Source organism: Canis lupus, chromosome 27 (assembly GCF_048164855.1).
Source record: "Canis lupus baileyi chromosome 27, mCanLup2.hap1, whole genome shotgun sequence".
Taxonomy (NCBI): Eukaryota; Metazoa; Chordata; class Mammalia; order Carnivora; family Canidae; genus Canis; species Canis lupus.
Window position 1 is genome coordinate 22,314,510 of NC_132864.1, and position 24,215 is coordinate 22,338,724.

The 24,215-nt window shown below is 44.1% G+C and overlaps 1 protein-coding gene across 13 annotated transcripts in view; it reads right to left on the reverse strand.

Annotated features, from left to right (window-relative positions):
* The window catches only part of CIT (citron rho-interacting serine/threonine kinase), a 165,096-nt gene that overhangs the window by 72,342 nt on the left and 68,539 nt on the right, over positions 1–24,215 (reverse strand). For 12 of the 13 annotated variants that reach the window (XM_072802746.1, XM_072802750.1, XM_072802751.1 and 9 more), the window contains 6 exons: positions 11,261–11,366; positions 10,204–10,347; positions 8,738–8,857; positions 3,054–3,224; positions 2,526–2,576; positions 1,733–1,786 (listed from right to left, as the gene is read on the reverse strand). In XM_072802746.1, the coding sequence (XP_072658847.1) occupies positions 1,733–1,786; positions 2,526–2,576; positions 3,054–3,224; positions 8,738–8,857; positions 10,204–10,347; positions 11,261–11,366 (646 nt within the window). Of the gene's footprint in view, positions 1–1,732; positions 1,787–2,525; positions 2,577–3,053; positions 3,225–8,737; positions 8,858–10,203; positions 10,348–11,260; positions 11,367–23,367; positions 23,500–24,215 lie in introns of those variants that run through there. The other variant, XM_072802753.1, reaches the window with a different exon arrangement.

The following is a 24,215-nucleotide window of genomic DNA, read 5'->3' on the forward strand; positions in this document are numbered from 1 at the left end:
ACTGTGTCATTTTGGCTCTATCAGATTAAGTAAACGTATCATTCAAACAACTTCACCTGTTTCTTTTTGCTTGTTTAATGTGGCTACTAGAAAATTTTAAATTACCCCAGTAGCTGTGACATTTATGGTTTGTGTCACACTCCTGGTGGAGAAAAGAGTTCTAGATAGAAACATGAATCCTCATACAAATGGGTAGCTAAAACAGGGCAGGAGAGGCTTTCATTAGCAATCTCCAGGATAGGTGAGAAGGGGATGGATGAATGGATAAACAAAATGTGGTCTATCTACACAATGGAATATCATGTAGCCTTTAAAAAGAAGGAACCGCTATCCCATGCTACTACATGAAAGAACCTCAAGGACATTATGCTAAGCAAAGTAAGCCAGTCATGAAAGAACAATTACTATACGATGCTACTCATATGAAGTCTCGAAAGGAGTCCAAATCACAGAGACAGAATGTAAAAAGGTTAGTTTTACCAACGGCTAGGGGTAGGAAGGAAGGAGAATTAGCAGATAAAGAGTTCTGGTTTTGCAAGATAAAAAAGTTCTAGAGATCCACTGCGATGTGAATATATTTAACACTACCAAACTCCATACTTAAAATGGTTAAGATGGTAGAGGCGCCTGGGTGGCTTAGCCAGTTAAGCATCCAACTCTTGGTTTCGGCTCAGGTCATGAGATCAAGCCCGGCAGAATCAGGCTCCAGGCTCAGCAGAAGTCAGCTTGAAGATTCTCTCCCTCTGCCCCTCCCCCAACTTATCCACACAAATGCTTTTTCTTTTTCAAGTAAATAAATAAATTTTTTTTAAAAAAATAAAAGGGTAAAAGGGTAAATTCAACGTTATGTATTTTTCACCACAACTTAAAAACAACAACAAAAGAGTAAGTAAGAAGAGGCTCTACTAAACCAGGCCAGGACACACATTGACACTCTTGTTGTGACAGGCATGTCTCAAAACCACATCAATTCTGGACCTTTCATTAGCATTTCCAGCGTTCAGCTAAAGGGAGGGTCATTAGCACCCCCTGCATAGGACGCTATAAACCAGAGACCCCAGGGATCCCTGGGTGGCTCAGTGGTTAAGCGCCTGCCTTTGGCCCGATCCTGGAGTCCCGGGATCGAGTCCCACATCAGGCTCCCGGCATGGAGCCTGCTTCTCCCTCCTCCTGTGTCTCTGCCTCTCTCTCTCTCTCTCTAGGTCTATCATAAATAAATAAATAAATAAATAAATAAACAAACAAACAAACAAACAAACAAACAAATCTTTAAAAAAAAAAAAAACAAACAGAGACTCCTCCCTATCCCCACCAAGAAATGATGCCCCGGCTCCCCCAGACTTCCCACGGGCCCATAGTTTCTCATTGAAAGCAGTCTGGATCGTGCATAACACCTGATTCTCATACAAATGTGCAAAACGGGGAGCCTGGCCCCCTGAAGAGAGAGAAGCTAGCCTCTTGGCCTCTTGGGTCCTGTTGTAGTATAATTAGAACTTTTACTTGAGAGTCTCACACAGCTTGGGTTTTTAAAAATAAACACGGCTGACATGTCTCCAAAGGAAAAACTATATTCAGAGCTCTGATATTTTCAGGTAATAGCTCACTCCCCCCTTCATTCTCCTCAGTGCTGGCTAACTAAGTCTGTCTCTGTCATTTCTCAGGCTCCAGGACAAGGCAAAGAAAAGTATCTGGAAATGAGGGAAAAGTTCCCACAAAATCACCTCAGGCTTACCTTTTCCAGCTTCTCCTGGAGCTCCTGGATTTTGAGCTGTTGCTCAGCATTGATCTATAATTAAAGTCCCAGGAAATAAAGCAAAAGGTAAATTGGCATTAATGTATTACTACATTTAGTGCAGTGCTATTTTCTGAAGGTTCCTATGGGGTCTTTTTGTTCTGTTTTCCAGCCCCTCCTAATGGAGAGGAGGAACAGAGGCCTATCAGAGAAGTCTCTGAATGTCCTAATGAAAAGCTGCATGCTAATCCCCTAGAACCAGCAAAACACAAATACCAAGAGAAGCAAAGTCGCCCAGTGCCTTAAGACTACAGGAATTTTCACCTACGTTTTCCTAAGTGTCTCAGTTTACATGTTACTGTGTTCAGACATAATTAAAAAAAAAAAAAAATCAGAGTCTTTTACCCCTTTCAGAACCACAGCTAAAGCTAAATGTGGTTGCCCAGACATTAACCATCAAAATAAACCTGGAAGAGAGTTCTCTATCCATTGTAAGAGTATTCTTAACCAACGGCTGGCTGGCATGTTATTCGTGAAGGGTAACATTTAAAAGATTATCAGGGCACCTGGGTAGTTCAGTCTGTTGAGTATCCAACTCTTGATTTTGGCTTAGATCATGATCTCAGGGTTGTGAGACTGAGTCCCGCATCGGGCTCTGCACTCAGCTCAGGTTTGCTTGTCCCTCTCCCTCTGCTCCTCCCCCAGCTCCCACACACGTGCACTCTCTCTCTCAAATAAACAAGATTATCTACCAAAAATACAATAAAATAGCAATACCAAAAATGGAAAATACCTTCTCCAGTTTGGAATATTCTCCCACTTCAGGCTTCCCTTGATCCTTAGCCTGTAATTTAAGAGATAAAACATACTGGAAAATATCAAGAACCTAAAAGTCTTGCAGAGACAACACTGCCTACTATAATTTCTTGGTCTCTATGGCCAAATGATGATGATAAATAAGTTATCTTCTATTAAAAAAAAAAGATAGGGATCCCTGGGTGGCGCAGCGGTTTGGCGCCTGCCTTTGGCCTAGGGCGCGATCCTGGAGACCCAGGATCGATTCCCACGTCGGGCTCCCGGTGCATGGAGCCTGCTTCTCTCTGCCTGTGTCTCTGCCTCTCTTTCTCTCTCTATGACTATCATAAATAAATAAAAAAAAAAAATTAAAAAAAAAAAAAGATAGAAAGACCAGGACCTTGCAGAGTATTCCATGATACCCCAAACATATACTCATTAAGCTAGTATTCCCTTTTCCTTGCTAAGATCACCCAGGAGTCTATCCCCGAAACAGCCTTCTGGCAGGTGGCAGGTGGCTGGCTACCTTCATTAGTTTATGCTGACATTCTGTTGCTTTCCGCTTGAATTCTTCAGCAGCGAGCCGAGACTCTCTCAACTCCGATTCATAGAGATCACTCCGTCTCCTTGCTGAAACAAGGTCCTCTTCCAACTGATTCATCATCAACCTCATTTCTTCCACTTGAGCCTGGTACTCCTAAAGAGCATGCAAGGGAAGAAAGGCGAACTTTAGAACTCTTAAAAGAAACACAGGCAGTGAAGACAGAAGACCATGGACCACAGAGGAAAGATGCATGCTGAAGACAGATCAGCAGGTAACAGTCCTAGAGAAAAGATGGATAAAAATGGGCTGTAGGGTGGGCGAAGAGGAAGAAAAGAATATTAAATCCTCGAGGTATTTCAATGTAGGAGCACCTGGGTGGCTCAGTGGGTTGAGTGTCTGATTCTTGGTTTCAGCTCAGGTCATCCCCTCAGAGTTGTGAGGTCGAGCCCCATGTTGGGCTCTATGCTCAGCAGGGAGTCAGCTTGGGACTCTCTCCCTCTCTTTCCCTCCCCCCTCTGTCCCTCTCCTCTCTCTCAAATAAATAAATAAAAATCTTCCAACTGTTTTAATGTAGATCATGTATCATTAATAACACCAGTTAGAACATGTGTGCCTGTATCTAGTAAGATCCTTTGAGCAAATAATACTGTACAAGTAGCACAGAACCTTAAGGTATCTGCAACACAAAAGAGCTGAAAGTAATGCTCTTTGAACAACCAGGATAAACTGCTTACGTGCAGCTTTCTTCCAAGGGTAATCATTTATATAGATTTGTCCTTTAGAAGTCATGTGCTCCTAACACAATTAGGTATGGTACTAGTTTTAAAATTAACCTTTCAGACGACACAAGGGGGTAATTGGAAATCTCGGTGGAAAGAATCTTGGAAGGTGAAACTCATCATGTCGGTTTCTCACCATTAATTTCTCTGAGCCAAAACTGAATGATGAACTTAACATTGCTCTTGAAATGCAAGTCACCCTGAAATTTGGAAGAGTCAGAAACACTAGCTCTGGTCAAAATAACTTGGGAGCAAAACTCTGGAGAAAGAATTATCTTGTTCCTCTGAGCAAACCTTTAAAGTGATCCAAACAGCCTGACCTTTTCCAAAATGAATTTCTAAAATCAAAACAGAACATTTGAATTGGTTTTTCAAAATTGGATTTACCAGGAGAAATGGGCAATGATTTTGAAAACTTTGGGGCAAAGTATGAAAATATTCTGTTTGAAAAATCAAAGCATATAGGGATTATGAACGAGCATGTATCCAATCCGAGGTGACTGGAGGTGGGTGAGAGGGGGGCCAGGGGAGGATATAAAATGAAAAGAATAAGGAATGGAATCAAGATCATCTTTGATATTCACAATACACAGTGAACATCTCTAAGATCACTTCTCTCAAGAAATCACTGAAGACGTATCATTGAGCAAGGACATGTTTTTAACCAGTAAAAACAATAATTGATTTTTTTTAAGCAACAGGGTATAAAGCAAACCTTTCATCCCATTGTGGCAGGCAATCCCCCCAGATGCACACTAAAGCAGAGGTGATGTTCTAAAGAAAACTGGATACATTTCTTTTTTTTTGTACCCCCACCGCCCCACCCCACCGCCAGCGGCCCCCCCCCCCCCGAAAACTGGTTCGTTTTCATACAAGCACACCTCTCTGGATAATTGGGAAAGGAAAATAATGAGCCCAGAGTGAAGCACGGTCTCATTTTACTTCCTCCCACCAGTAAGCATACTATTATTGAAGATCAATCCCAGAAGTCATGGGGTACCAGGCTGTCTGGGTGGTGCACACAAAGTGGGTGATGCTGGGTTATATAACGAAAGGTCTTCACAACCTACGCACAATTATCTGAACGGACAGAGAGGAACTTGAGCTGAATTATGTGAAGTGATATATCCTTTTCTTGCATCCCTTTTTTTCTAGCCCCATTGGCCACAGTTGTTTTATGACTTTCATGGCTCTGGGCACTATGCCTCCCTGGGCCCCTTCTGCCATTTAAAAATACATATATATATTATATATATTTACACGTATAGTAAAAATCATATTTTACAGGGCACCTGAGTGGCTCAGTTGGTTAAGCGTCTGCCTTTGCTGAGGTCATGATTCCAGAGCCCTGGGATCAAGCCCCTCATCAGGTTCCCTACTCAGGGGAGAGTCTGCTTTTCTCTCTCTCTCTCTCTCAAATAAATATAATCTTTTAAAAATATATATTTTAGGGACGCCTGGGTGGCTCAGTGGTTGGGCACCTGCCTTTGGCTCAGGTCGTGATCCTGGGGTCCTGGGATCAAGTCCCACATCGGGCTCCCCACAGGGAGTCTGCTCTCCCCTCTGCCTATGTCTCTGCCTCTCTCTCTGTATCTCTCATGAATAAATAAAACCTTTAAAAAATAAAAATAGGGCTTCCCGGGTAGCTCGGAGGTTTAGCGCTGCCTTGGGCCCAGGGCCTGATCCTGGAGCCCCAGAATCGAGTCCCACGTCAGGCTCCTTGCATGGACCCTGCTTCTCCCTCTGCCTGCATCTCTGCCTCTGTGTGTGTGTGTGTGTGTGTGTGTGTCTCATGAATAAATAAAATCTTTAAAAAAATAAAAATAAATAAAAATAAAAAATAAAATAATAAGTAAATTATATTTTACAACAGCATTCATATAAAGACAAAAGCATTAGAATTATCTATAAAAACAGTTTCTTTGACCTAAAAGCTCAGTATTTTTCTTCTGATTAAAACAACAAACAAATGTGTAAACATTTTATGGGTCCCTAAAAGTACTGCTGGCCCTGCTCACAGGCACAAATACCAAGCTCTAGAGGAAGCAGAGAGCGGAGAGAAAATCTTGGGCAGCTTTTATCCTCAAGCTCCTTTTTCTGTCTGGAACTTCTGTCAGCAAGAAGGGTAAGTAATTTTTGTGTTTTGTCAAGAGCAAGGACAGAGCGTTGATCCTTCTCCTCAACATTTCTTTTTCCTGAGCTGTTGGTGCCCAGGGGGAAGAAGGCAAGGAATCAGGCAACATCTCTATCAGCAATTTGAGTTCTTGGGGTACCCAGCTTGCTACAAGCATCAAAAGGAATTCACATTCATCTGTTGAGCTGCTGTTATTATACTGCGTCCTTCAAGGAAATCCTATAAGTCCAACAGCTAACCAAATCCCTGCTTCGGGAAAAATCTGAGAAGATAATCAGGTCTGTTTCCAGGGAGAGATGAGAAACAGTGGCTATATCTCAGCATGGGATGGACTGTCAGTCAGTGTTGAGTGGGATCAAGATGGGGAATCGTGGACAACTTTCAACATCTCCCCTAAAGTAAGCCTTCTGAACAGAGCCTTGGAGTTTTGTGGGAAGAAAATAGCAGACATACTCCTATTCAAATAGAAATCCCAGGGACACCTGGGTGGCTCAGTGGTTGAGTATCTGCCTTTGGCTCAGGGCACGATCCCCGGATCCTGGAATCGAGGCCCACATCGGGCTTCCCACAGGGAGCCTGCTTCTCCCTCTGCCTATGTCTCTGCCTCTCTCTCTGTGTCTCTCATGAATAAATAAGTAAAATCTTTAACAACAACAACAACAACAAAAATAGAAATCCCAAAACAACAATGCCTTCTGTGTTTCTCAAACTTTCATTCCCTTTCCTGAGGAAGGGATGACGGGCATTAGCAATCTCTTGTAAGGGTGCAGGAATCAAGTTTTCATGTGAGACTCTTTGGTGTTTTTATTGTAAACTAAATGCAAACACTCTATAGGGGGTGGCTAAGCAGAAGCAAAATTTTGAGAAAATAAAAAGATGAATAGCTGTACAGAAATTAGCTTTTGAGTGAAAAAGTGGGGAATAAATGCCAAATCTGGGAGGAATCAACAAGCTGTAAACCAAACACGAGTTGTCTGCTGAAAATCAAGAAATGCTGTTTTCCTGGATTGCAGACATCCTGGTCTCCCAAAACTCACTAAAAGCCAATTTAACAAATCTATCTTATGATGAGAAAGAAAATCTGAAACTGAGAAGTTTTCTGCCCCCCAGTGGAACTTTTAGCAGTCATTAAATCTAAAACTCCACATGTATGCCAACTGTGGTATGAATCATCAGAGACATTTCTTTGAACTCAACCACCAGCATGTACCTTTTCAAAATGTCCTGATAATTCAGTTTCTATGGAAGTCATGGCCACCAGCTGCTCCCTCTGGTGGCCAAATGCGGCTTTCATTTCCCCAGGATGTCACCAAAAGCAAATCTCCAAAACACATTGAACTAATGGGAGAAAAAAAAATCCTATCTCTTGAAACTTTTAGGAAGAAAACCTATGTTGATAAAAGGCGCAATGAGTCAACTGTCAGAGCAGATTTTTCAAACTCTGTGTGTAACCTTCAAAATCTCTAAGATTAGTATCAGTGTTCAGAACAGATTGCAACATTACCTTTGCAGGTTTATTTATAACATCTTTATCAAGCAAGAGGATATTAACTAATCACTTTAAAATATTAAGGTGATAATCAGATTGAGCCAACAAAAAACCCCCATCCATTCTTTCTTTAAAGAATACTTAATGGATCAAATGATTTGCAGGAGTCTCTTGCCTTAGCACCACCCAGATGGCTAAGTTTGTGCTACCCAGAGACAAAAATGTTCATTCCCAACACTGCTTCCATTAGATTTTCTGAAATGAATGAGAGTTGCCTGGCAGCTGATAATTCAGCTCTCCCAATTGCTCACAGCCATCTCTTCATTAAAGTTTCTATTTACAGTTTCTTCAAAAGACAGAAAAATCCATGCTAAAAAGGAAACAATGAAGCAAAATAAAAATGAACCATCTAGAAAGAAACTCCTTTTAGAAAGGAGAAAAAAAAAGAGGGAGAGAGTAGGCTTTTTAAACATATTGATTCTCTTCTCTGAACATTCAAGTGATGGCTTTCTGCACTTAGAATCCCTGGGATAATTCTGACGTAGCCTTTGCTGCTCACACTCTTCTTCTCTATCTTTATAGCAGTTAAACTTTGAAATATCCTGCTTCTCTCAAAAACTTAAGAGTGCATCAGAAAAGCTATCAAAATATTAAAATTTTTTTTGATGGTCGAAAGCAGAGATTGGCAAACTTTCTCTGTAAAAAGCTAGATAGCAAGTAATTTCTGCTTTGTTGGCCATATGGTCTTTGTCACAACTACCCACCCCTGCCACTGTAGCACCATAAGCAGCCACGGACACTACAGAAATGAATGGGCATGGCTGTGTTCCAATAAAACTTTATTTATGGATGCTGAAATTTGAATTACATGATTTTCACATGTCATGAAATATTCTTCACTTTTTTCCCCCAACCAGTTAAAAACACGAAAGCCATTCTTAGCTCGAAGCCATGGAAAACAGGTGGTGAGTCAGATTCACCCCACAGGCCACTGGTTGGCCACCTTTGTTCTAAACCTACAGCTTTAATTGAAAAGAGTAGCCATGATGTGGTACACACTTCAAAAGGAGCAAGAACAAGCACTCCATCGTTTATATAAATCGTGGAGAATCTACAGTTTCCAAATGACCTACATACCTCCCTCTCTCTCTCCCTCTCTTTCTCTCTCCTCCCCCACCTCCTTTCTCTCTCTCTGCCCGTCCTGAAACACACCTCTGAAATCAGAGGTTCAAAGTGCAGCCCTGCTCCCAAGCAGCGGTCATACCTGCTCTTTGATTTCCTGGAGCTTCCGGCTCTGCTCTCTGATATCATGGAGAAGCTGCAGTGCTTTGTCATCCTCCTGGGACACCTCCATCCGTGCTTGCTCCAAACTTCGCTTTAAGCTCTGAGGAAAGCAAAAATTTTAATAGGGATGCCCTGTGGTTCCTGCTGTGTTTGAAAAGATTCATTAAGGGAGCTGCAAGCTGCTTCACAGACACCAAGACGGTTTCAGGTGACGGAGCAAAGTTGACAACTTCCAGTTGGTTGCTGGCTCCAGTTTTCTCATCCTGTAAAAACCCCTGGTTCGAGAAACATCTCAACCTTGTGTCCTTGTGGGTCCGGCCTGAAACTGCAAACTGATATCACACCCTGCCTCCTACCACCATCTACCTGTCCTAGCAGATACTTACTTGTACATTCAGGACTGAAAACCAATGAGATCCCTTAGCCTTTCATTAATGGGATGGCTACAAGGTCTTTTCTGGAATATCGGTACGGAATATCGGTATCCTCAAATTATCGGTAATTAGAGGACTCTCCAGTCTAGATCCCTCTTGCAAAGTAGCAATGACTTCCTTCTTGCCTAATTGCCATTTAAGACTCCAAGAAGTCTAATTCCACCTCCTGGCTTACGTTTTCTGGCCACCTTTCATCCATAAGGCTCCCTCAATGCTTCAGTGGCACTGAGATACAGATCTGAAATACATATCTGAATAACTTCACCCACCACTGAAAGGCAGCCAAATCTGGAATGGAAACATAGCAGTTATTCTTCATCAGCCACGTTCTATAGATTTCCTTTCCCTTGTGAAAAAAAACTTGAAAAATGTGTGATTCAACTTCTGAAGACTGTTTAATCGGCCACATTAAAAAACACCTGAATGAAAAATTTAACGAGACAATGGAGAAGACAGTCTACTCTCGTGAAGGAAAGGAAAAATTTTAAAAAAGAAAAGAAAAGAAAAAGACATCACATGGTAAATAATGACAGAGGGTCTGTTTGGTTTTGTTTTGTTTTGTTTTGTTTTGTTTTTTTAACAGGCTGAGTCTTCTTGTTGCTACACTGGTTCTAAATAATGGAAAACAGACCTCAGGCAGATTTAAAATACATGTTCCTGGGCTTATTCAGGAGTTGGGCTGCCGAGACTGCTGGTAGTGAACAAGATATAGACCAGAGAGGTGGGGATGGGAGGCGTTCAGACCCTGGGCCGCTCGTTGCAGCGATGTCTGTGCCTGTGTCCAGGCTCCTTAGCCTACCTGGACTCCTGGAGCCCAGTCTCACTGTTCTGGGACCTCCCGCCTGGCTCAGGCTACCCTGCCAATCACATATCTTGCCTCTGAACACTCCCTCTCTCTCTCTCTCTCTGCCATTGGCTGTGATGTGCCTCATGAAGCCATCATGAAACAGGATGAGACACACACAACAGGAAGTGCCGCCTCCAAGGGAAGGGGACTTTGGGGAAGGCTCACACTGCATTCTGTGATGTAGGTAGCAAGGTCCTGCTCCAGGAGGGATCTCTGAGTCTCAGAGGCCTTCAGCTCCACCTCCTTCTGACTAAGCACAGCCTCCACCTCTGATACTCTCCGATGTAACCGGGTCATTTCCTGCTCCATCTGAAACAGACACATCGACAGGTTAAAAGGGCCCGTGGAGGTTCGTTAGGAGCAATCAAATCTCAAGCAGCCTCCGAAACCACCTGGTGGTCTGGGCTGGCACTAATTCACCAAAGGTTGGGAAGGAAATACCATTGCTTCTTCGCCTGGGAGTGCACAGTTCTTCGTAAAGACAGTCACCAATGCTAAGTCACTCCTCTCATCCAAGACTTGGTTCACACTTGGTCACTTCTCTAGCCCAGGGAGCAAGGAAGCCACAATCATCATTTTTCACCTGTATGCTTTTTTGGGTTTAGTTTGGTTTTTGGCACACGTCACTTTAATTTTATCCCAAATCCATCTTGATCCCCCCCATCTCCTTGCAAAGATCTAGAGGACCAATCCAGGACAGGGCAAGGAGATATGTATTCGTCTGCACTCTTAGAGGAGTCCCAGGCAAGTAGTGGGTTTTATGAGCTTCCAGAGAGCTGTGCCTGGGCAGGAACAGTGAGTGTTAAGAGACGTTGAGCATAGTCAACACAGTGGCCGCAGTTACATAAGCAGGAGTTTTAAAGGACTAAGAAGAGAGACTTCGCATCACTCAAAGCAGATGGGATGCATCTCGGCCACAGGTGAGGACCCACGCCACCTGCCGGAAGAAGCAGACATCTGGCTGGGTCATGCCGAGGAACAGGCCGTTTTAAATCCAGGGCCTCCTCTGGTTAAGATTTAAAGGATTTACGGCAACGTCAAGGCCCGAATTCATCTCCCTCTGAGCTGCTGGAGGCGAGACTTCAGCGAGGGAGGGAGCGCCTCGCCCGCTCGGTATGGATCAGGTGGCTCAGCGCCAGCAGCGGCCCCAGGCGGATCCCTTGGCATAGATTGACGGGAGGATCCTGGAGCAAGGAGGGAGGCCGGCTGCGGAAATAAATACCTTGTGACACTTGTCCTGGGAGTCTTGCAGCTCTTTGCTTTTGATGAGAAGTTTCTTTTCCATGGAGCTAGTCTTGGCAGGGGAGTCCAGACTTGACACGATAGACCTGGATAAGAAGAAAGCCAGCGTCAAGGTGGCCAGTGGGTAGTTCTGAAAAACTGCTTTCAGGACCCACAGCAAAGATGACCGACCTGCCAGAGTTCTGTGGCTATCAACAGAGCTGGCTCAAGAAGCTTCTGATGACATCGAGGCCACAAAGCAGAGAGACAGAAGCGAGAGCTCTGGCAGACCTGGGCGTACACTCAGGCATTACTGACCAGAGGCAAGGTCTCAGCCCCTCTGGGCCTTTGGCTGCCATATCTATGAGGTGGGATGACGCAGGGACCTCCCACAAAGGGGAGCATGAGCATTAAATGCACACTATTGTACCTATTGTGCCTTCTTTCACTTTCTCACTGAATAGATATGCACATGAACAAGACAGACGGAGCCCCTGCCTATCCAGAGCTAACGTTCACGGAGGGCAGACAAAATGCATCAGGGAGACACAGAAACCAAAGGGTTGCTGATGATAGCAAAGGAGAAAACAGGGTGCTATGATGTGTGAGAGGAAATGGATCCAAGGCCTGGTATAAGCCAGGGGGACCAGGAAAGGCCTGAGTGTTGTCATTTGAGCTGGGACCTAAAGGGTAAGAAGGTGCTAGCCATCCAAAGCTCTGGAAGGAAACAAGCTCCAGAAAAGGGGAATGGGATGCAAAGGCCCTGAGGCAGGAGTGAGCTAGCCCAGCAAGTGCCTAACAAACATTAGTAACTATATCAATTGCATTACTGGTTCTTCCATCCCCAAGCTAGCCAATTTGCTTCTGTTTCGTTTTATCAAAACAGTTAATGCTCATTGTGGGGGCCAAATAATGTCCCCCACTCCCAACCTGTCCACATCCTGATCTCTGGAATCTGTGAATCTGTTATGTGAGGTTGAGGCAAGGGACTCAAAAGGGACTCTGTGGCTGGGACTCTGAACAATTCTGAGATGGAGAGATTATCTTGGATAATCTGGGCAGATCCCATGTTATCACAAGGGTCCTTTGGAGACAGATGTAGAGGAGGAGAGGGGATATGACAGCAGAAGTAAGGTCAAAGTCAGAGAGAGAGAGAGTTGAAGACGCTACACTGCTAGCTTTGAAGGTGGAAGAAGGGGTCTCAAGCCAGAGAATCTGAGTGGCTTCTAGAAGCTGGGAAAGGCAAGAAACCGATTCTCTCATAGAGGGTCCACCGAGTGCAGCCTTGTCTACACTGATTTCAGCCCAGCAAAATCCATCTAAGAGTCCTGACCTCCAGAACTCCAAGGTGATACATTTGTGCTGTTTTAAGCCACTTATTTGTACTTGTTACAGCAGCAACAGGAAACTAGTACACTTCCTGGGACTATACACGCACACACACGCATGCATGCACACACACACAGCTCGGGGCTAGAGCTAGATAGGTCTTAACTCTTTATTCTCTATAATTCTAGGAGGCAAATACAATTTGTTATCCCCATCTTATAGATGATGAGGTTGCCAATTATTTTTTTTTAATTTTTTATTTATTTATGATAGTCACAGAGAGAGAGAGAGAGGCAGAGACATAGGCAGAGGGAGAAGCAGGCTCCATGCACCGGGAGCCTGATGTGGGATTCGATCCCGGGTCTCCAGGATCGCGCCCTGGGCCAAAGGCAGGCGCCAAACCGCTGCGCCACCCAGGGATCCCTAGGTTGCCAATTAATAAGTGCTTTCTGCTGGTCTCAACAGAGAGCTGGAAGCACAGAGAGTGAGATACACCTGAGAGTGCACCCAGGATAGAAACATAAAGACAATGCAGCATGGCCTCCCGAGAGTGGGCTAAGGGAGAGGCACTCTCCACAAAACGGAGGCACTTACCCATACATGTATATATAATTCACACACTCTGCCTCATCCCTGGGAGCAGTGCCTTATGGGTGGAGAGGACACTTCTCACCCAGGGCACCTGCCCTCGGTGTTTGGCACCCTGGGCATGAACACCGGGATTGGTGAAGGGTAGGGCCGGAGAACTGCTGGCAAAGGTTCTGATGCCCCAAACTACTTTTCTGGCCTAAATGAGGTCCATTTCCTGTAGCAACTTAGACCTCTCTCCCTGGCCCAGTGACAAGGGCCGGCACAGCAGTGCTGGCTCACTGTTCTAGTGACAGCTCCCTACATACAACACTGCAGGGCAGCCAAGTGAGTTGACACTGGAATCATGTTGCTCTGTTCAAGATCTGACTCTGCCACTCACTGAGCCTCGGTCTTCTCATCTGTAAAATGGGGATAATTCTCAACCTACTTCAAAGAGTTCTTCCAAGGGTTAAACGAGATGAGCCGGTTATCGCCCTTGGCAGAGTGCCTGGCACATTATGAGGGTTCAATAAACGTCAACCACTACTATTATCATTGTCATCTCTATCAACACAGCCCATGCAATAGTGTAAATAAATAGCACATGCCTCGCAAGCCTAAAACAGTTGCTTGAAATAGTAAAACTCGGGGAGCTGAATGTGTTCTGTGCTATTATCTGCATTAAAACAAATGCTGATTATTCACAGAAATGGGCAAGAGGGATTGAAATCCAGAAACAAATCTTTCATATCACTTTTGGCAAAAAATTTTTAGTCAGGTTCTACAGCTCTACTAGCCTATTGTCTAAAATCTAGGCAGAACACACTTTTTCTTTTTAATCTGAGATGAAATGGGTTGCTTGGCATGACCTTGGGTTGCCTTTGCTACTTCCTTTATTCCTGACTTCACTCTGGGGGGTAGGCTCTAGAGAAGGAGACCCAAACCCCCCACAGAGGGAGGGATGATCCACAGATGGGGTCCCTGGTCCTTTAGTAATCAGGAGGCACCCACATATCTCTAAGTTACACAATGACCTAGGTCAGGGATGACAGCAGAGGCCATAGCTCTCTGTGCCAGAATACAGAACTATCCCCTTCTAAAAGAACGATTACAGGGGGTACATGATGTTGGGGTGGGAGGTGGCCCCAAAACTTGATGACACATGGAGGACAGGATCCAGCAGCATTTACTGTTTAAAGTGTGCTGCTTGGGTACACTTTAAGATGATTGCTTATTCATAAAAAAATAAATAAGTGTTTCTAGGTCACTCATTAATGGGGCCCAGAATCAAGGGGATGTGTGCCCCCCACCCATTCACCTGCACTCATGGGAGTCTGTGAGATAGCTGTCCTCATCACTGGAGATCCAACTCCCTCTTTCTATTTTGATAGCCATTTTGATGCTTGACAAATGTTCACTGTTTAGGTGTTCTAAGTACAGCAATTAAAAGCTCTTCAGAATAAAGGTGCTAAATAAATCTTTTTTTTTTTTTTTTTTTTTTTTTTTTAGAATAAATAAAAATCACATCTAAAAAAAGCTGTGGTAAGAATGCTGGTCCTGAACCCAGCTTGTACCTAAGGCTGGAGGAATGGAGGGGGGAGAAGGTCCTCACTGCTTTCTGGAACTTCCCTGGTCTTCAGCTGGGCTGCACATTAGAATCACCTGGAAAGCTTTTATAAAATACTGACATAAGGCAGCGAAAATACTCCATGTGATACTACGATGGTGGATCCGTACCATTATACATTTGTCCAAACCCATGAAATGCACACCACTAAGAGTGAACTCTAAGGTAAACCATGGACTTGGGGGTGATGATGACGTGTCAGTGCAGGTTCATCAACTGTAACAAGAATACCCCTCTTGATGGGGGACGTTGATGATGGGGGAGGCTGCGCACATTTGGGGATAAATGGGAAATCTCTGCACCTCTTGCTAATATTGTTGCGAGCCTAAAACTGCTCTTAAAAATATACTGTCTTTTAAAAAAAATAAAATAAAACAAAACCCTAATGTCCAGGGCCCAACTAGACCAATTAAACCAGAGACAGAATAGGAGGGCAGCCTGGGCAGCACCATTTTTATTAAGCTCTCAGGTGATTCTAACATACAGAGAGAATTGAGAACCAGGATGCTAAATAGAAGAAAACACTTATGATTTTGGGTCTAGGCATTTAAAACTCAGAGGATGATTGTCCCTAGCATTTGGTTTGAGATGGCATTTTGGCCAGGCCATTTGGTGCTGGTGCCTTTTGGTCACTCTGAGTAGGGACACAATTTTGAAGTTCATCATGGTGGGCTATGAATTTCAAGACAATGTACAGATTTCAGGCAGTGATTAAAGACTATTCTTACACCTATTTTTAATAAGTCAACTGCAATATGCCATTTCCATGAATTATTTCCGTAAGAGAAAAATATGGGAAACAGGTATGGCTCAACATATTTGTATTCTATTTGTTTTTCATGTAGACACCTTGTTAAGAAAGTCAGACTTCCTGTCCCCCAACAAGTAGCAATGAGGGAGAGAGAGTTAATGCCACTACCTTTGTCATCAATAATAGGGTTCATTTATTGAGCACTTAACTACACATCCGACACCGTGCTTGATACTTTACAAGTTACTTCACTGAACTCACCCATCAATCCTTTGAGGTGGGGTATTGTTATCTCATGGCACTAAAGCTAAGGGAATAGCTTACATGCTTTACATGCTCCTACCCCATTATGATGATGTGGGTGCAGGTATAGGGCAGTAGAACTGGGTTTGGTTCAAAGTTGAGCTCTGCAAACCAACAGCCATTGGTTCAAACCCCAACTCTGCTACTTTTTGGCTGGTCGATCTTGGACAAACCCAAGAAAGGCAACCCCAAAAAAGTGCTGCAGAGACCCACAGGAGCAAACTCATAAAAGAAAGGGAAATGGATCACTCAAGGGAAGGGAACTTGTATCCATGACTGGCTATGTACAATGCTGAGAGGGCAGCTCCAAAGCTGAGCCTAGAACGGCCCAGATGCCCAAGAATATCCATTCAGGTCAGTCCACAGTCACCCCTAGAAACAGCTCAATGCACACACAAGAACAACTCTTCCTCCTTCCTTTGGCAGCTCAGGGGGGTAATTAAATAGGAAACAGTACAGACTTTAGAGGCCCAGGCTGGTTCATGCTCCGGGCTCGATGAGATGCAGTACAATGAGGATGCTAATAAAAGAACATGCAGCCTGCCCACACATTGCTTGCCTACTCTTCTTGGCCACATCTCTGATACACAGCCAGTTATACCCATGGAGAGAAAAGGCACTTCTGAGCAGCGGGTGCATGCAGCCACCCACCCACACACAGCAGTGCTGTCTCTTCAAGCACGAAGCCAAGTTTGGGTTTTCCTCTTTTTCCCAGCTTCTATTTTCTAGAAAAATTTACTCTGAAATCAACGTCTCTTCCTGATATACACATCTGCTTTATAATTATAGGAGCCCAAAGAGTATTAATAGAGGTAATGGTATATGACACACAGAGGGAAGGTTAGGCTTAGTTGGTTCTGCTGTAGCAGAAAGAATATTTTCTTAAAATGTGTTAGATGTGACCTAAAAATTACTTTCCATGTAACTTCAACATTTAAGTACAAATGATAAAATGCAGTTTTCCCGGCATCTATAATAATCCACATGACTCAAAAAAAAATTCCTTAATAAAGCTACCAAGAGAACACTTCAGATCAAAAGAGAATACAATCTGTACTTCCATCCTAAAGAAAGTATATGTGTTGAGTACTCTCTCGTCACTATTATAATAATTAAGATCATGCTTAAGCACCAAGCCATCCATTTATTCCCTTAGGAAGATGATCCTAAGACTTCGGAAGATGCCACCAGATCACAGAGAACACAGATCACAAATCACAGATATTCTTGAAATAACCAAGAATGGATACTTGAGTCTAAACCCAGGGAATCAAAATTAGCTCAGCTGAGGGCCCTACCTTAATTGTGGCCAACAGCACTAAAAATACATGCAACTGCAAGATGTAATATGGTGCAAAAAATAAAACGCTCATCAGCATTCTGTTCCAAAAATATATTGGCTTTTAAGATTGAGCATTCTGAAATTTATGAACTAACTTTATAAGCCCATTTTAAAATACACAAGTGGTGTCCATCATGAACACTTAAATATTAAAAATACAGCTCTACTAAAATTTCAGAGTCTAGCTAACTTTGGGGCACCCTTAGCCACCCATACATACTACATATCCTTTCTCTTTCTCTCTCTCTCTCTCTCTCTCTCACACACACACACACACACACAGAGCAGTGGTCTCCAGCTGAATTAGAACATTTGCTTTGGAATGGTTAATATGTAACTCAAGAATCATTTACTTAAAATCACATTATTAATGAAAATGTAGCTACTCGTGTGATTTCTCACACAGTCCCCCCTCTAAGCTAGTGCCTCGCTCTGTGAGTTACCTCCATTGACACACTTCCACCTCCTACCTGGATGACTGTGGTGACCTAACTGATCTCCTTGAGTCCAACTCTTGTCGCCTTTCCATCCAGCACACACAGTCAATGAGAACCATGTATACCACATCCCCACTCAAAAGCCAAACCAGAAGGCCCATCCTACCTCAAAACTCAGACTATGCCCCCAGGCATCCAGAAGCTCCAACTACCCTACTGGGCTTTGTGCTCACTGGACACCCACAGGCTAATCCCTGCCTCAGGGATCTATTTGGTCATTCCCCATCCCAGGTTCTAATTTCTTCACAGCCCTCACCATCATCTGAAAATCTCTTCTTTATAAACATATTTATCCTCTGTCTCCCCCAACGGAATGCTAGCTTCTTGAGGGCAAGGACCTTGTCCGTCTTGTTCAGTTATGCCATGAGGAGGCCTAGAACAGTATATTTGTGGAGTGAATGAATGAGTGAATGAATGGGATGCCAAATATTTCTGTGGCCCAGCAGCCTCAATTTAAAGGTCACAGTGGACAAAGGAATCCAAAACAAGAAGCACACTGAATCAATGCTGGCACAATAAAGCTTTCTGGCCCTTGCCTGAGAGATGCCCAGATACATTGGTTCTAGGACAGCAGTGTCATGATGACACACACACTGTCCTCTCCAGGGGACACTCAAGCACTGGGAGGGTGGGGGTGTGGGAGTGCACGACATCCAGGTCAGGCACAGCACATTTTCCCAGCACCAAATTCCAGACCCCACTGGAACTAGATCCTACCAGAAGCCTCAAGCATGTTTTATGGAAAGAACCGGTTTAGCCAACATAGCATGGTCTCCATTCAGAATAAAAAATTGGATGGAGATATTAGGACATCTGTCAGGCACCCCACGTGGAGCATGATTCTCTCAATGGGCAGAAACTAGCAAGATGTCTTTATAAACTCAAGCAGGGAAGAAGAGAGAATTGAAAGCATCCCCAGGCCCATCCTTACCCCAAAATAACAAGAGCAAATATAAAATGGACACTCACTCCCCTTCAGGAGCTAACACTAAATGCTCTGTGTGTTCCCCCAACAAACTGCAAGTAGGCACTGTAACAACTCCAACTTCATTCATAATGGAATTGATGCTGGGAGAAGTTAAATGCCTCATTCACACAGGTGGTGAGTGGCAGACCCTAGAATAGAACCCACATCTACCTGATTCCAAAGCTTGGGCTTTTAATGAATATACCACGGTTTGTCCCCCAAAATAAAGAATACTCATGTCAACTCTAAAGTTAAAAGTCGGGGAGTGCCTGGGTGGCTCAGTTGGTTAAGCGTCTGCCTTTGGCTCAGGTCATGATCCCGGGGTCATGGGATTGAGCCCCATGTCTTGGGCTCCCTGCTCAGCAGGGAGTTTGCCTCTCCCTCTCACTCTCTCTCCCCTTCCCCGCTGATGACTGTGCACACGCTCATGCTCTCTCACAAATAAATAAATCCTTTTTAAAAATACATAAATAAAATAAAGTTAAAAGTTGGAAAAGTTGGGGGTGTCTGGATGGCTCAGTTGGTTAAGCATCTGCCTTTGGTTCAGGTCATGATCCCGGGGTCCTGGGATGGAGCCCCACATTGGGATCCTTGCTTAGCAAGGACTTCTCTTCCTCTCCCTCTCCCTTTCCCTCTCCCTCTGCTGTTGCCCCTGGTTGTGCTTGCTCTCCTTCTGTGTCAAATAACTAAATAAATAATCTTAAAAAAAAAATGTTGGAAAAGTTGGCCATTCTCTGCCACATGCAAGGTGCATGAACTTTAAGGAACTCAAACTTTGAGGTACCTGGGTGGCTCGGTTGGTTGAGCATCTGACTCTTGATTTTGGTTCAGGTTGTGATCTCAGGATTGTGAGATCCAGTCCTGCACTGGGCTTTGCACTCAGAGCACAGTCTGTTTGGAATTCTCTCTCTCTCTGCCTCTGCCCCTCCCCTAGCTCATGCACACACATGTGTGCTCTCTCACCCTCAGATAATAAATTTAAAAATCTTAAAAAAGAAAAGGTAACCCAAGCCTCATAATCAGTTTTCTTATCTATAAAACAATGGGTGCTACTGGGATTAAGCAAGAATGTTCGTCAAGCCCTTGGAACAGTGTCTGGTAGTGAATTCTCAGTAAGAGTCATTCTTTTACCTTTATTATTAGGCTAGCCCGTAGGTCTTGCACAATCCAGCGAAGTCCCAACAGTTAGAAGCAGGACATCATAGTGCTCCTGGACGCAGACAGCTATGGGCCTAAGTCTCAGATGTGTTACTATCTGCAAGACCCCAGGAAAAGCACCCAACCTGACTGAGGCTCAGTGTCCTCATCTGTAAATGGAGGTAATACCTACTACCTCACAGAGTCATGGCAAGACTGAGAAGACCCAGAGACATAAAGACCCAGATAGATAATGCACGTAATGCACTCAGCACAGCTCTAGGCACACAAGATTTGTAGAGGCCAGCTTACATTAGCACTTGTGCAGAAGGAAATGACATAATCCCTGGCCACTTCAGTGTAATTCAATTTGACAAATGTTCTTTGAAGACCTGCCAAGGGCAATGCGCTATTTCAGAAGAGAAGTAGAAGGCATGGTCCTTGTCCTCAACGAGCGTTGAGAAGCGTGCCCAGACACAGGGGAGAAGGAGGAGGTACGACTGAAAAGGCAGGCTGCGGTCTTGGCCTACCAGGCTTGAATACCAAGTTCAGGAGTGGCCATTAATTCTGTGCACACTGTGATGCTACTGAAGGTCTGAGCAGGAGAATGACATCATCTAACTTGTGCTTTGGAAGAATTCCACCCTCTGTGGAGAACACATCAGAGCTAGGAAAACTGGAGGCAGGGAAATCGGTTAGGAGGCTACTCCAACAGTCCAAGGAAAACTCCATGAGGGATGGCACTAAGGACAGAAAGATGGGTGTGGATGCAAGTGTCATCCTAGAGGTACAACTTAGAGAAAGGACCTAGCAAATGATAGGCTGGTGGGGGAGATGGGAAATAGCTTAAGATGACTCAGTTTTCTTGTCTAGATGAGTACGGAAAGTGGTAGTGTCTTAAATGAAACAAGGAAATCAAAACTGGCACCTATTAGCTCACTGAGTGAGCAGTAAGTCTGTCTGTGTTGCAAGGGAACAGAGGACAGGGGCGGACAGAAATTGGTAGAACATCCGGCAAGAACAAACACAGGGCACATGGGGAGGAAAGCCATGAGGAAACTAGCATGTAAGTCAAGGAACTGAATGAGATCAGCAAGACCAGGCTAAAAAGGCAACCAATGGAACTTGAGACAGTGCAACATTTCAAGGACCTGGAACAGAAGAGGACAGCCAAGAAGCAGTGAGACTAGCAGTCAGAGAGGTAGGAGGGAAAACAGAGTTTCCACAACATGGAAGAGAAGCAAGCAGAAAGTTTCAAGGCACACGTGGTAAGTGACGATATCATCTGGCAAGGTGAGGAATCACTGGCTTTGGTGGTCGGGTGGAATCAGTAGCTGCTTAGACAGCAATTTCCAGGGGGTTGGAGAGACTGGAAAAAAAAGGCTTGGAGCGTAGGCTACTCTTTCACAAAGCTGTTCAGAGAAAGGAGGGTGACAGAGGTCAGGAGACAAAAGACACGTAAAACAGAGAGAGAAGGGAAATTCACTTAGGCAAAGGAAGAGGTGCCAAACTGGCGCAGAGCTTGGGAACACATAGCACCATTTAGTCAATTACTGTCTTCTTAAGGGATCCGAGGCAACCATGCAAATTAGCATGTGTAGGCCAGCAAAAAACACACTTGACAGATCTTTTGGAGCCTAATCTTCAGGATTGGGCTAGGCTTGTTTGGATTATATTTCCTAAAGGTATCTTTAAGACAAACAAGAGGGCGGCAGAATGGTCCTGCCAGGCCCGCGAGGCAAGCACGCACGGTCTAAATAGAGAACAGAATAAGGCAAGTAGAACAAGATGTGCTTTGACTAAGGGAAAGAAGATATTGAATGAGAGGAGAGAACTCAACACACAACAAACAAAGGCAAATGTCCGCTATCTAGTCTGGATGATGGTGGAATGGAAGCAAAACAGAACCATCAGAGGGCAGGAACTGCGGGCAGCAGCTAATCATGTTTTTGGGTTTTGGTTTTTTTTAACTTATTTGAGAAGTTCATTTGAGGATGAACACCTTTGCGTACCAGAACACATTCTGTTGTTCCTGACTGTTTTGTTTTGTTTTTTAAACTCCAAAGAGAGAGATGAGGCTCGTTGCAGTAGGGATCTGGAGGTAGCATGCCCAATGACAAAGAGCCCTGGGCTGGATGAGGAAAAGACGACAGTTTTTAAGAGAAGACTCCCCACCCTCCCAAGTATTTCAGTAAAAGGGAAATAGGACTGATTAGAAAATTCAGGCCAAAAAAAAAAAAAAAAAAAAAAAAGAAAATTCAGGCCATCACCCGCTGGAGTAAGTAAGCCATCCCCAAGATAAATGACAGAAGGCATCTGGATGTATAAAACATAGATTTGCATAGACACTTTGTCATCAACAAATTGAAAGATGCAGCCATAAAAATGACTTGGGCCAACTCACCAAATGCTTATTGAGCGCCTTGTATATGATTGGCCTGAAGTCACAGTGGAGGGCAAGGTCAACACAATTCCCCATGCTCATCAAGCTTACACTCAAGCAAAGAATTTTCCGGAGAGAGAGTATATATGCATGTGTTTATGTACACACACACACACATACATACACACACACACACACACACACACACCAGGGAATAGTTTCTGAGAGGAGGAATTAAAAAAAAAAAATCTAAGACCACATAGTCTACCTACTCAAAAAACTTGCAGAGATTGAAAACAAAACCTAGCTATTAGACACCTGTCAGTTCTCATCTCATCCTGCCCCAACCCCACTGCTCATCATTCGCCAGAATGGGCCACTACTTTTGACAAGCATGTGAACCTGAGGACCCCACAACAAATCTCCTAATTTCTCCTGTCAGCAGCATTTATACCTGGCAGCACAGTGGCTAAGAAACTCTTGAGCTGCCACATTGTCTCGGTTCAACTTCCAGCTGAGCTGGATGACCTTGGGGCAAGTTGCTTAATCACTCCATGCCTTGGTTTCCATGCACATAAAATGGGAATAATGACAGTACCCTCCTTGTGAGCCATCATGCAGTTTAAATGAGCTAATCTGTGTAAAGTGCTTAGGACAGAGCCTGGTAGAGAGTTGGTGCCCTATATGGATGAGCTGTTGTTACTACTTGGATGCACCTGAAATGCTCTTTTCTCTCTCATCCAAATCCACTGTCTTCTGAAAAGTCAAATATCTTATCTGCCATTAGTGTGCCAACACACTCAGCCTCCAGCACAAATATTTACTGAGGGTCTACCATGCCCTGCACTCCAGGAGAACCAGGATGAATCAGACCCAGCCCTGCTCTTGAGACCACAGCTGACGGGGAAATGGACAGACATTCCAACAAAGATCATCACTGTAATTTGGCAAGAATCATGAGTTGGCATTACCCATTAAGTGCCCCCACGAGGGAGGCTGCCTTCCTCTGCTAACTCCTGGAGCAGTCAGATATCCCATTTGTACCATGATATTCTACAGGAAAGGTGTTTGCTCTCTGTCCCCTGGATGGTTTCAGACATATATGCCTGGACTTGTTCAACTTGATGGGAAGGAATTCATTCTGGGACTGGGCCTTCTAATTCTGCCCCCCAGGCCATTCCATCCCCACAACCACCTTTTACCTGCAGGTATCTGGCAACTCCATATTAACTTGTGGTTGGTCAGGACCTTTAAGCTTCTCTAGTAGAAAACTCTCAGGGTCTGGGAGGCTGGGTTTCTGCTCTGGCACAACTGGTCTACTTCATTATTGCTGAGTGCCTTCCATATCCTCTCGGTATAAACAGAGGACCGCTGTGCATATACAGACTAGCAAACTGGTGATAACAAAAATAATAACAGTGAACGTGTACTGAGACTTTTCCATGTGCCAAGTACAAGATCAAGCGCTTTATGTGTTTCATATAATCCTCCCAAAAGCCCTAAGAGGAAGGAATCATTACCCACCCCCCACCCCACTTTGCAGTTGAGGAAACTGGCATCTGACAGAGCAAGGAAGAGGTACCAAAATCTGGTTCCCTAAAATCCAGGAAGGCAATGGTGGAAGCCATTTTTCATTGCTCCACAGTATTTAGATAGCTGACTCCAAAATGAAACTTCTGATCACCCAGAAGGGAAGAAAAGAGCCCTGAGCCAAAAGGAAGACAGAGCCCCCCTTCCTAAAAACAGCCTATTCAGACACTGGCATCCCACAGATTCCAGCCTCAGCGAGATCTCTTTGCTCCTCCAAGATTTCCAAGTTCTCCAAAAGCATCAAACCAGCATGTGTAAAACTCATGCAAAATATAAAACCAACTGGCTTTTTCCTTCTAGAGTTTATACGAAGGTTTGCAGAAATGCACTGTTTCAGCCAGAGCTTAAATGAGGCAGTGTCTCAGATCTAGGAGGAAAAAGGGACCTAAAGAAATGTACCCCTGCTGACAGGGGAAGGAAAAGAGCTGGGATCCATTTTATTTTTAAACCTCTAACATAC